Source organism: Pyrus communis, chromosome 5 (genome assembly GCF_963583255.1).
Source record: "Pyrus communis chromosome 5, drPyrComm1.1, whole genome shotgun sequence".
Lineage (NCBI taxonomy): Eukaryota > Viridiplantae > Streptophyta > Magnoliopsida > Rosales > Rosaceae > Pyrus > Pyrus communis.
In genome coordinates this window covers 3,132,894-3,146,295 of record NC_084807.1, presented here as the reverse complement: position 1 = coordinate 3,146,295, position 13,402 = coordinate 3,132,894, and the positions used below count along the sequence as shown (strand labels likewise).

The following is a 13,402-nucleotide window of genomic DNA, read 5'->3' as shown; positions in this document are numbered from 1 at the left end:
CATAGAATCTTGCTGTTTATTTTTAACAATATATTTGTTGTCTGATGTACATTCGGCATCAGGTTCATATTGCAGGTGTTGGGGATTACAGTTTGGATTTGATCTGGTTATAAGAACGTATTTCGTAGAAGTATCGATTTTGTGGAATGCTGTCTACCAGCCCCCCAACGGCTCAAATAGAAAATAAATAAAGAAGAAAAACGAAAATCTAGTCCATCATATGGAGCATGTTATTTATCTTCTTTTGATTCCTTTTCATTTAAATGTTTCGAATTTTAAGTTTATACCCTTTGTTCCAAAGCTAGTTTATTTGTTTTGGCAGGCACAGTTTAGGATCACAGCAACTGCTGTTGTGCTTGAGTTCAACCACATGCATCACGAGTAGTGAAGAACTGAAACTAGGTCACCCATGCAAGATCTTCAAGAACACTGCACATGTGAAAGATGTGTTTACCCCAGACCTTGAAATAGCTCGATTTGATCCCGGAGCAGGTGAAAAAGGTATGCTTGTTTGATGTTGAGGCATATTACTGATAACATCCCAAAATAGCTTGATTTAATCCCAGAGCAGGTGAAAATGGTATGCTTGTTTAATGTCGAAGCATATTACTGATAACACCCTTCATTGCAATCATCGTTCTGAGCGTGGACAGGCATGTGTCTTCGTATGACGCATTATACTAATTTAATTCACTTTTATTCATTGTAATCTCGACAGGCTGCAAAAGAAGAAATTGGTAACCAACCAAAAAGATGGGTGGACAACCAGAAGAAGGGATTGCTAGGTGCACTTTGAGGACAAAATTTTGATGACAGACATTGTTTTCTTGCCTGCCTGGACTCGAGTTGAAGTTCCTCTATTTTACAACCCATTGACGACATCCCTAGAACCCTGTGATATGACCTGGGCAAGGGATGAAAACTACCACTGCATGTTTTTCAAGGTACTTGAACATTTTTTTGTTTCATTTGCTTGTGTTGACAGCCAATTGAAAGGAAGCCGAAGAAGTCTACAGGCCGGTGGTTCCAAAATCATTGCAAGAAGTTCTGCCATTTGAATCAAAATCGAAGGATACAACCCGTATAAGAAAAAATCAAACAGCTGTTGGATGAATCGTCATGAACTGGAAGATAATGCTTTCATCCAAGATCTTTGATTAATTACAAACGACACGGTATGCTCTTAACACCTTGATGAACTTCTTATGAATCTATTTGGCAATCAGTTACTGGCTTCGAAGTTTTTGTCTGAACACGAAACTTACATTCGGAGAGGATTACTTTTGAGTTTTGACATGTGAAGTGTGACACCAATTTAAGATATCCCTTTGTCTGAACTTGCTTTAGCGCTTTAGTATGACTTCTAACAAGGAGCTGTTATTTGCGCTCCCAAAAATAATAAAGTAGGAGTGCATGATGATGACTTTTGAGTTCCATATGTTCTCCCTTGAGCTTAGTCATTAGAGCAACTCCACCGTTGCTTGTTGACTTGGGGATAGGCAATCCAATCCACTCCCCCCTCCCAAAACACTCTAGCCCACTCGGGTAATTGGGCTCAAGGCGAGCCTAATGGAGAAATTAGGCAATAATCGCCTGACTCAACGCCCTACCTATGTGACGCAAGGTGTTAGTTAAAATTTAAATTATTAAACAATTTTAAAAAATTAATTAAAAAAATTATAAATATGTAAAATAAAATTTTTTTTTTGTATAAGTATGTAGCCATGTTCTTCCACTTTACTTTTACACTACATTTCAATATTTTCAAATACTTTCAACCAATCTTTTATTAGTATCCAAAATTAAAAATGAAGTTATCTTTTATTATTTTATAAATAAAATATTAATAATTTAATATGAATTGCTTGGGCTATTTAGTTTAGGGATGGGGATGCACTTGGACAGTTAGTGTTCACTGCAGGCAGTTATTGTTCATTTAAAGGGATTGAGTTGCCTATTGTCCGGGGGGCTTACTATACTGGAAGTGCACTAGTGCGGCCCTCTTTATACTCCAAAATATCCAAGATTAAAACTTTCACAAATAATTATATTTTGGTTAAGCTCCTCTTGATACCCCTTAAATTTCCATATTCAAGTAATTAAACCTACTCATATCATATATTAAGGCGTATCGATTATATAATCAAGACATAATCAACATAAGATTCCAAACTTAATCGTAACGTGTTGTATCTGCCCTTCTAAGAGCAAAATCCCAACGCGACTTCTAGTATCAACAAACAGCAGTGATGTTTTGGTTAATTACCATCCAAAGGCACATAAACTAAATGACATGAAAGTTGATGATTAGATTATTACTTGTTTAGTTGATCAATGTGCTTATTTCTTATTGGTGGCACATAATTTAGTTTGCAAATTAATCTACAAATTTAGTCTACCTAACATTACTCATTCAGATTTTGGTGACGGTCTCTTTCTTCTCGCACTTTTGGCCAACAATAATTGTTTCATTTGGCGACTTACAAATGGTCTCTTTCTCTTTGTTCCGAATCTTTTACTCATATCATATATAAAGGCCTATTCATTATATAACCCAATCTACTAAGGCTTAAATGTCAAAATGGTTCCTCTATTATAGCCATATGGCTAATTTAATCTCCGTGTTTTCAATTTGATTAATTTAGTCCTCGTACTTGTCTCTATTAGCCAATTAAGGACATTTCATTCAACATCTTTTAAAAAATTCATAAGAAAAAATCATATAGGAAATAATTACCCTTTCTACTTACAGAAAAAATTGCAAATCAATGAGAAATAACACATATAAGAAACAAAACTTCTAATCTGAAAAATGATTAAGGTTGTGACATAGAAAATAAAGGAAGTAATGCTAGGAAGGAGGTTGAAGAGTTGAGAGGAGAATAATTTTTCTTTTAATTTTTAATGTTATTTCATTTTAAATATTTTAAATCAAATAAATTATAATTTTATAAATAAGTTTATTAAAATTTATAATTTTTTTTAAAACTGAAATTAGATGGAAATGTCCTTAATTGGTTAATGAAGATAAACACAAGGACTAAATTGGTCAAATTGAAAACACATGAACTAAATTGACCCAATGATTAAAACACAGTGACTATTTTAACATTTAAGCCATCTATTAATTAATACGCATGATGACATGATAAATAAAAAAACAAAAGATTCCAATCTAAATCTTAATTAATTAGGTGATCAATTTAACTAATCATGTGTTGTATCTGCCCGTCTAAGAGCAAACTCCCGAGGCGACTTTTATTATCAACAAGACAATAGTGAAGTTCTGGTAATTACCATCGAAAGGCACACAAATTAACCATAAATTTTAAGCTCGATCGAGCAATTATTTAGAGGAATAATGAATCGAGTATACGATTAGGAACTGAGTTGTTTGTTTAGATTTACCAAGACACCAGACATGATTAACTGTTTCATGCATACACACTCACGATGAAGATAATTCAAAGTTTCATATTGTAATGTCGTGGAAGGAAACCGATCGAAAGTCACCCAACCCACACTCTTGTCACTCTCACACCAACCAACTACAAGGAAATTCTCATTGGAATTGAAGGGAATATAAGACTCTATGATTAACGTGTGGAGTCCGCTTAATTATTGACCACCAAGTACCAAGAAATTGTCAGTTAACTTACAAGGAATAAGACTCTATGCTTAACCTGGGGTTTACTAAATTATTGATTAACAGGAAATGTTATTTGCGTTCTAAAAAATAATAAAGTAGGAGTGCATAATAACGACTTTTGAGTTACATATGTTCTCCCTTGAGCTTGGGGGGATGGAAGTACACAAAGAATGTACAACTCACTGCCAACTCAGCAAGCCAGCTCACAGTCCAGCTCATCGGAAAAGCATGAAAAAGAACAAAAATTAAACCTACTCATATCTTATGTAATGGCTTATTGATTATATAATCAAAACATAATCAACAAAAGATTCCAATCTTAATCGTAACGTGCTGTATCTGCCCTTCTAAGAGCAAAATCCCAACGCAACTTCTGGTACCAACAGACAACAGTGATGTTTTGGTTAATTACCATTCAAAGGCACATAAATTGACAATAAAATTTTGAGCTCGATCGAGTGGTTATAAGGCATGATGAGTCTTCTTATTTATATAATTAGGTCAATCATACAACTTTTTCTTCGTTATTATGGAGCATTGTTTTTATTTGGAGTTTAATAAATTCGAACTTGGAATCTTTTCAAAGTATGGGAAGAGAATGACGCTAAACCAAAATCACTCTTTTAATATTGGGAAGATGGTCCATTTTTTGATGGATTACATCAAATTTCAAATACCCAAATCACCTTTTTACTAGTGAGAAAATTGTAGCAATGGTCCTCCAACTAAATATTCATTACCATTGGTTCCTTAACTCTTCAAAATGTGCAATTATGGTCCATCTTGTTAACTCTGTCAGAATTATGTCAAAATGAGTTATGTTGGAAGGATCATTGCTGCAATTAGGTTAAAATTGAGGAACCATTTCTCCAATTGTGTTAAAGTTGAGGAACCATTTCTTCAATTGTGTTAAAGTTGAGGGACCATTGCTCTAATTGGGTTGAAGTTGATGAATCATTTCTCCAGTTGGGTTAAAGTTGAGGGACTATTGCTAAAAAATTTCTCATTTGGTTTTCCATATTTACTCTTTGATTTAGACTCATGTGCATGGCACATGCCTTATTTTTACGAAAGTTCTAACAAAGTTGAAGAAAATGACCACAACTGCATGTTTTGAGGAGTTAAGGAACCAATGAGCATACCTTTTTAGTTGAGGAATCATTACTCTAATTAAGTTAAAGGAACCATTGTTATAATTTACTCTTTATTAAGAGACCCAGCTTTAATCCACCAATTGATGGGAGGTCCATGTTATGTAGTGGTTTTTATTTTAGAAAACTTTATGCCATCTCTCTAGCATTATTTTTTTTCTTCCATTGTTTAATTCTTTTGATTAAGTGGGAAAGGAGAGACTCTAGGTTGGCTGTGGACTTGGTCAATAATAGGCGATTTCCACACAGGCTATTTTATTAAAGATATTATAATCTTTAAGGTAATGCTAGATACACTAAATTTGTAGATATAATTTTATAAATTAAATAACATGAAAGTTGATTATTAGATTATTACTTACATGTTCAGTTGATCAACGCGTTTATTTCTTATTGGTAACATATCATTTAATTTACAAATTTAATCTACAAATTTAATCTACCTAGTATTACTTATTCGGACTCAGGTGATGGTCTCTTTCCTCTGCACTTATAGTTATGGCCAACAATAATTGTTGCATTAGTGACTTAAAATTTGTCTCTTTCTCTTTGTTCCGAATCTTTTACTCATATCATATGTAATTTGTAAAGGCTTATTCATTATATTACTCCAATCTATTAATTAAAATGCATGACATGATAACATAAAAAGCAAAAGATTCCAATCTTAATCTTAATTAATTAGGTGATAAATTTGACTAATCATGTGTAGTATCTGCCCGTCTAGGAGCAAACTCCCAACGTGATTTTTATTATCAAAAAGACAATAGTGATGTTTTGGTTAATTACCATCCAAAGGCACACAAATTAACTATAAATTTTAGGGAGTTTTAACGAAAAACTCGCGGTACTGTTCATTTTAACGAAAAACCATATTTTAACATTAAAAAGTCAAACCTGGTACTACTTACTTTACCCTTTATTTCGTCCTTATCGTTAAAACTCAAAGTTTTCAAACTCTTTTCATTAGTTTTCCTTAAATTTTAAGCTCGATCGAACTGTTAATTAGAGGAACAATGAATCGAATATATGATCAGGAACTGAGTTGTTTGTTTAAGTTCACCAAGACAACAGACATGATTAACTGTTTCATGCATACATCAATCACAAAGAAGAAGATGATTCAAAGTTTCATATACTATTGTCCTGGAAGGAAGCCTACAACCTTTCAATCTCACACGAACCAACTACTAGGAAATTGTCACTTAAATTATAGGGAATAAACACTCTATGATTAAATCGTGTGGTCCACTCGATTATTAACCACCAACTACTAGGAAATTGTCAGTTAAATTATCTGGAATTAATTCTCTATGATTAACGTGTGAGGTCCACTGAACTATTGACTAAAAATTATATCAAGTCGTCTCTTTCCGAAACGAAATTAATCACTCTTCCTCACCTCAACACTTCTTTGAAGACCAAAAAAAAAGAAAAGAAAAAACAGAGAGAGAGAGAGAGAGAGAGAGAGAGAGAGAGAGAGAAATGGCAGGAGCTTTGATCGGAGAGGCTTTTCTCTCTGCTTCCATCCGGACGCTGTGCGACAAGGTTTCTTCTGGCGAGCTGGTGGACTTCTTCCGGCGGAAAAAACTTGACCATTCACTATTGGAGAAACTGAAGCTGACGTTGTTGACCCTTCATGCAGTGCTCAATGATGCAGAGGAGAAGCAGATTGTCAACCCTGCTGTGGGGATGTGGCTCAACGAGCTCAAACACGCTGTCTTTGATGCTGAGGATCTACTGGACGAGATCGATGCTGAAGTTTTGCGCTCCAAGGTGGAAGCTGAATATCAAACTAAGAAAACCCAGGTGTGGAACTTCCTATCTACCTCTCTTAATCCTTTTTATCAAGGCATGAATGGTAGGGTACAAGTGATATTTGAGAGACTAGAACACCTTGCTAAACAAAAAGATCTCCTTGGTCTTATAGGAGGTGTCAAGGGAGCAGTTTCTCAAAGAACTCCCACAACATCCTTTGTTGAGCATGAATTTAGTGCTTATGGTAGGGAGAGAGATGAAATGGACTTGAAAAGTATGTTGCTATCGGATAATGCAAGTAGTAGCCACATATCGGTAATCCCCATAGTGGGAATGGGCGGGGTTGGTAAGACAACCCTTGCTCGGGTCCTTTACAATGATAAAAAAATAAAAGAGCATTTTGATGTTACAGCTTGGGCCTGTGTTTCCGAAGATTTCGATGATATTAGGGTAACTAAAACCCTTATTGAATCAATTATCTCAAAACCTTGCAGTCTTCAAGATATGAACTTGCTTCAAGTCGAACTTAGGGAACGAGTGAGGGGGGAAAAATTCCTATTTGTGTTGGATGACCTTTGGAATGACAACTATAGTGATTGGGATCTTGTACGGGCTCCTTTTACTTATGGGGCAAGGGGAAGTAAGGTCATAGTGACAACAAGGAACAAAAGTGTCGCATCCATTGTGCATACTGGTCCTATTCACTATTTGGAACAATTGTCGCATGAAGATTGTTGGTTGTTACTCGCAAAACATGCATTTAGAAATGAAAATCCTAGTGCACATCCAGAGTTGGAAGAAATTGGTAAGCAAATTGCACGCAAGTGCGATGGTCTTCCTTTGGCTGCAAAAGCACTTGGGGGTCTCTTAGGTTGTAATGTAGGTTACAAGGAATGGAGTCACATTTTGAACAACAATCTTTGGGAGACATTGCATGATAAAAGTGTTCTTCCATCTTTAAGATTGAGTTACCATTATCTCCCTACTTATTTAAAACAATGTTTTGCTTATTTCTCAATTTTTCCAAAGGACTATGAATTTGAAAAGGAAAATATAATTCAACTTTGGATGGCGCTCGGTTTAATTCCACAAGCTGAGAGTGGTAAAGGATTGGAAGAGATCGGCGGGAGATACTTTGATGAACTATTGTCACGATCACTACTTCAAAGATCAGTAATTTGGAACTCATCAAGTTTCACAATGCATGATCTCATTAACGACTTGACTATGTCCGTGTCTGGAGAATTTTGTTTTAGTTTGGGTGAGGGACAGCCACATGAAGTTCCTAAACGAGTTCGGCATTTGTCATATATGAGAGGAAGATTTGATACCGTAGCAAAATTTAAGCCATTGGATGAAATTAAGTGTTTGCGCACCTTGTTTCCCATGTCTTTAAGACCATACCAAAAGTCGGAAAAGAGCCTATATGTAAGCATAAAGGTTCTAGAGGATTTGTTACCAGCACAAAAATGTTTACGGGTGTTGTCATTGGCAAGATATAAAAATATAACTCAATTACCTGATAACATTGGTAAACACTTGAGCTTGCGCTACATCGACCTCTCTTACACTGCAGTTAAAACGTTACCAAATACGATGTGTGAGCTCTACAATTTGCAAACTCTATTATTGTTAGGTTGTTCCTCTCTTGTTGAATTGCCTGCAGACATGAGGAAATTGATTAATTTGCGTCTTCTTGATATTAGAGAAACTAGTATAAAAGAGATGCCGGTGCAAATGGGTAGACTGAAAAGTTTGAGAACATTAACTGCTTTTGTGTTGGGGAAATCTACTAGGTCGAGTGGCATTGGAGAACTAGGGCAATTGTCGAACCTTGGAGGAAAACTATCTATCTTGAATCTGCAAAATGTAGTCAATCCTATGGATGCCTTGGGGGCCAATTTGAAGGATAAGAAAGATCTTCACGAAGTAGAGTTGGCATGGGGTCATGAGGATGCAAATGATTCCGTTAAAGAGAGGGATGTACTTGACAGGCTACAACCTTCCGTAAATTTGGTGAAGCTGACCATCGTATTTTATGGTGGAACCAGGTTTCCGGATTGGTTGGGAGACACTTCCTTCTCCAACATACAAGTCATGCGTCTCAGCAAATGTAGTACTTGCTTCTCATTGCCACCAGTTGGGCGGTTACCCGCTCTCAAACAGCTCTATATAGAAGGGATGAAATCTGTCACGAGTATTGGTGTTGAGTTCTACAGGGGTAATGGAGCTTCTCTAAGTCAACCATTTCAATCTCTCGAGACGCTAGAGTTCAAAGAGATGCCGGTGTGGGAGGAATGGCTGTCGAGTCCCGGTAGTGGTCAATCTTGCTTTCCTCGTCTCGAGGTGCTTACTTTACGCAATTGTCCGAAGTTGAGGGGAAACTTGCCTGATCGTCTTCCTTGCTTGAGAGACCTTACTGTGTCCAACTGCGGGGTTCTGCATGAAAGGGCTACCAGAACTAGATGGATACCCTGGTCTCTCATCGTTAACACTGAGTCCTTGCGACGATCTCTTTTAACCCTGATGATAAATGGATGCCCTGGTCTCTCGTCGTTACTAGAGACGGAGTCGCTGTCCTCGCTTCGGTTGCTTGAGGTTCAAATTTTTAGTAGCACAAATTGCTTGCAGCCGCACTTCGGCAATTGTCTTCAAAGTTTGAGTCTCGTTAACTGCGCGTCACTCTTGTCGTTCCCGAGAAATGGTCTACCCACTTCGTTGACATCACTTACTATAAGGAAATGCAGGAGATTAGAATTCCTATCTCATGAGATGATGGCCAAATTGACATCCCTTCGAAATTTGAATTTGCGGGACAGCTGTCATTCGCTGAGGTCCTTCCCGCTGGGCGTTTTCCCCAAACTTTCATTTCTTCATATCCGGGACAATAAAAATCTAGAATCCCTTGCCATTGGAGAAGGAGCTGATGATGAAAATCTCACACATCTCGAAGATCTCATTATTGGTGATTGTCCAAATCTGGTCTCTTTTCCCCACGGGGGATTGCCCACTCCTAAACTGGCTGGTTTTTCAGTCTGGGGATGCAAGAATTTGAAGTTATTGCCCGACCGAATACACACCCTCACCGCCCTTCGAGAGTTGCAGATACTCGATATTCGAAATGTTGAGTCATTTGCAGAAGGGGGTTTGCCTCCCAACCTACAATCATTTGACATCGATGTTTGTGAGAAACTGAGGCCTTCAGTGGAGTACTGGGGTTTGCAACGACTTGTCTCCCTTCGAACATTTCGGATCCGGAGAAGCAAGAATCTGTTGAAGACGGTGCTCAAGGAACAGCTGCTGCCTACCACTCTTCACACTCTCCAAATCTATGTAATGAAAAGTCTGAAATCTTTGGAGGGAAAGGGACTTCAACACCTCACTTGTCTTCAAGAGCTCGAAATTAGCTGGTGTGATAGTCTCGAATTCCTGCCAAACGAGGGTTTGCCGGCATCGCTCTCTTTTCTGAGCATCAAAGAATGTCCTTCTCTGAGTAAGAGGTGTCAGGAGAAGACGGGAGAAGAGTGGAGCAAGATAGCTCACATTCCTTGCATCAAGATAGATGATCAAGTCATCATTTGAGATCTCAAAGTCAAAGTCAGGTACGCACAGAGCACCATTTTCATTCCATAGGCAAGATTCAGATTCTGTACAAGTTTCTCTTCAATTGTTTGCTGTCATTTATACTGTTTTAATCAATCAATCAACCAGTTTTTAATTGTTTAATTCAACTACGCTACCCTTCCATCTCCCTTCCGTGTTTGTTCTCCCCTGTAAACCATGTATCGTTAAATTTCAAGACAATATCATCCGAGGGCAACTTGTGTTAGCTTACATTAATTACTAGTCGTCGAATCGTGCTCTGGCTTATCTGTCATGAATATGATTCTCCCACATGGGCGATGAGGTAGCCCTCGATGATGTTTTTTATTTCTTTCCCATACCTATGTGATTTGATTGTGGTGGAATGCATATTCATCTCAAGATAAGGAAAAGATCCTGATTGTCAAACTTGAACGTTCAAGTAATAAACTGGATTGATCCATTTGCTTTCAGAGTTTGATTGCGATGATAAAGTAGGGGAAAATGTGAAGGCATCATTTAAGCTTATGTATTAGTCAAATGTTAACAGTGAAATTCAACTATGCTTTCAGTGCAAAATTATGTCACTAACGTGTTTGTCGGCTTTGCTGATGCAGATAGCAAACTGTGCTGTAAAGATTGAATTACCTAAGTCCATTGCGTCCATCAATTAGTTGTCTATGAATGGTTCTCCTGCAGTGTGACATGAATATGATTCTCCTTCAATTGGATAGGTAACCCCTGGAATGATGTTTTTCTCATATGCTGCTTTATTTTCAATACAAGCCAAATGCCATTTCATCTTCCCTTCATGCTGCTGCCATCTTCGTGTGGTTGCAGATCTGTTTTGGTACATACACCGCTGTTGAAGTGAGAACGGGTGACGATGACCACAAAACAAAAATGAGAGCAAGTTGCTTTGGAGCACTGCCCTCATGCTTGCGCTTGTTGGAAGTTTGTACATTATGTTACAAGAGCAGGTGGGTGGTTGCTGCACTACACATTTCACGGGAACGATATTTCTTATGTTGAACACTGCAGATAACAAAAATTGAATTCCATTTCACTTTGTTTCTGAAAAGTTCATAAATAAACAACTTTTTTCCCCTTTTTAATTGAGTTTAAGAGAGACAAAGATAGTTATAAAGACATTGATTATATTCATTAATATAAAGAAAAAGCCACTTGTTAACCGTGCGCGTAATAAAGTGAATAGCTCATGTATAAGTTGATGCTAATTCAATCTATTTATTAGTTGGAATTATTTAAGAAGCTGCACCATTTAGGTTTCATTTTAAGATCCATTTGCTTGTTTTCTAAGATCAATCAATTGTTTATAATTTCATCGTATTTGAATTTAGGAGTATTCATTTATGTTGAGCTGGGGTACGGAAAAGGAAAGCACTTGTTTTGGCATCCTATCGAAACGGATATGAGAAGAAACATGATTTTCACAATTTGATGTGGAAATGAAGTGGGAGAACGCATCGATCTGCAGGTAAAGCTCTATCTTCTTTCACTACATTAACTGTGTACAAACCTTCCATGAATTTTTATTGGAATGTCCACATACTCTCCTTAAAGTAAAAGATCCTGCACTTTTATTTTCATCTGAAATTGTGCCTATTGTCACAGCCTGTGAGCATCTTATTCTCTGGAAGTGTTCCAAGGGAACTGAGAGACCATTGGGGATGTTATGAGCTATCCCAGGACAAAGGGGCATGTTTTCTATATGTGCGGTGGCATTCGATTACAATTGGAATCTAATTAAATATGAGCAATCCCTTTGACTATGTACAAGCAGAAGAAACAAGGGGAGATGGATGTTGAAAGCAAGGATGGTTTGTGAAAAACGTATGGCTTTGAACAAGGTTTTAGTGACGTTTAAGTGGGTTTATGCCCTCGAGTTTTGATAGGAAACCAGTGTTGTCACCAAGAAAACGAGGGAAGGAGAAGTCTCTTAATGGAAGCAAAGATATGAACTTGGATGCATCTCCGAAATCTGATGAGCAGGAAACTAAGAAAATGAATTAGGAAGAGTTGATGGAAATGTGTAATGGCAGCAGAGATGGTGCTGCTGCTATGAGCAATAAGGATGTTAGTGCCAAGGCAGTCAGAAAGCATCGTAAAGTCAAGGAATGGCCAGGGAATATTGAGACTCAAGCGGTTGATTTTGGCAGCAGAGATGGTGGTGCTGTTGATTATGGTTTTTTTCTTTTAACGCATATTGATATTGTTGTTGGTTGGTTTTAGTTCGGTTTAAGAGGACTTATGGTCTCGAGTTTTTGCAGGCAATGTGTGTTGATTCACCTGGAAAACGAGGGAAGGAGAATGCGCTTGATCAGAGCGAAGATGTGAAGTGCTCTGATGCAGCAAAACAGGACGAGTTGATGGAAATTTGTAATGAAGCAGAGATGGTGGTGCTGCTGTGAATGAGAATGATTCCAAGGGCAAGGGCAAGGCTGCAAGAGGGTTTCGCAGGGTCCAGGAACGTCCCATCGAGAGCAGAGAGGCTGATCTTGAGCTTCCCCTACCTCAAGGCACCATTAGTTGCTGAGGATGTGGGAAATTGTCTCCAATTTTTTAAGTTCTGTGAAACTTTTAGAGAGGTAGTTCTTACTTTTGTTCTATTATATATTATGTTGATCTAAACTTGTCTTAATTGATTTTATGTGCCCTTTTTTTTGGGTGCTAAGGCATTCCTGAACTTCCAATTCACTTGAAATCTCTTTTTTTTTTTCTTGTTTCTTTTGACTCTAGTTTTTTAAAATTGAAAAGTCCCAAGCTGAATCTGTTCTTCAAGAACAATCGCGTTGGGGAAGTGGACAAAGTGGATGGCCTGGACAGTACTCCAGTGTTCATACAGGAGACTGAGGGCAGGCCATTAGTGGAGTGGGGTTTGCAACGACTTGTCTTCCTTCAAACATTTGGGATCGGTGGTTACAAGGATCTGTTGGAGATGTTGCTCAAGGAACAGCTACTCCCTTCAACTCTTACACTCTCAAATCTATGGAACAAAAGTTCTGAAATCTTTGGAGTGAAAGGGACTTCAACACCTCACTTGTCTTCAAAAGCTCAAAAGTAGAAGCTGTGATAGTCTTGAATTCCTGCCACAAAAGATGATTTGCCGGCATTACTTTCTTTTTTGAGAATCAAGTGCTATCCTTCTCTGAGGATGAGGTGTCAGGAGAAGACGGGAGAAGAGTGGAGCCAGATAGCTCACATACCTTGCATACAAATAGATGACGAAGTCATCATTTGA

General features: G+C 37.6%; 1 protein-coding gene across 5 annotated transcripts; it reads left to right on the top strand.

Moving 5' to 3' along the window:
* The first annotated feature begins 6,231 nt into the window (after positions 1-6,231).
* LOC137733637 (putative disease resistance RPP13-like protein 1) lies at positions 6,232-13,315 on the top strand. Of its 5 annotated transcripts, none has more exons than XM_068472775.1 (7): positions 6,232-10,160; positions 10,758-10,874; positions 10,981-11,120; positions 11,502-11,638; positions 11,776-12,328; positions 12,432-12,749; positions 12,901-13,315. In XM_068472775.1, exon 1 carries the CDS (start codon positions 6,286-6,288, stop codon positions 10,138-10,140), a length of 3,855 nt encoding a protein of 1,284 aa, XP_068328876.1. In that variant the 5' UTR covers positions 6,232-6,285; the 3' UTR covers positions 10,141-10,160; positions 10,758-10,874; positions 10,981-11,120; positions 11,502-11,638; positions 11,776-12,328; positions 12,432-12,749; positions 12,901-13,315. The 5 variants fall into 5 exon arrangements, with proteins under 5 accessions (XP_068328876.1, XP_068328877.1, XP_068328874.1 ...); XM_068472776.1 differs by having other exon boundaries at positions 11,776-12,331; XM_068472773.1 differs by having other exon boundaries at positions 11,776-12,346.
* Positions 13,316-13,402: the final 87 nt, after the last annotated feature.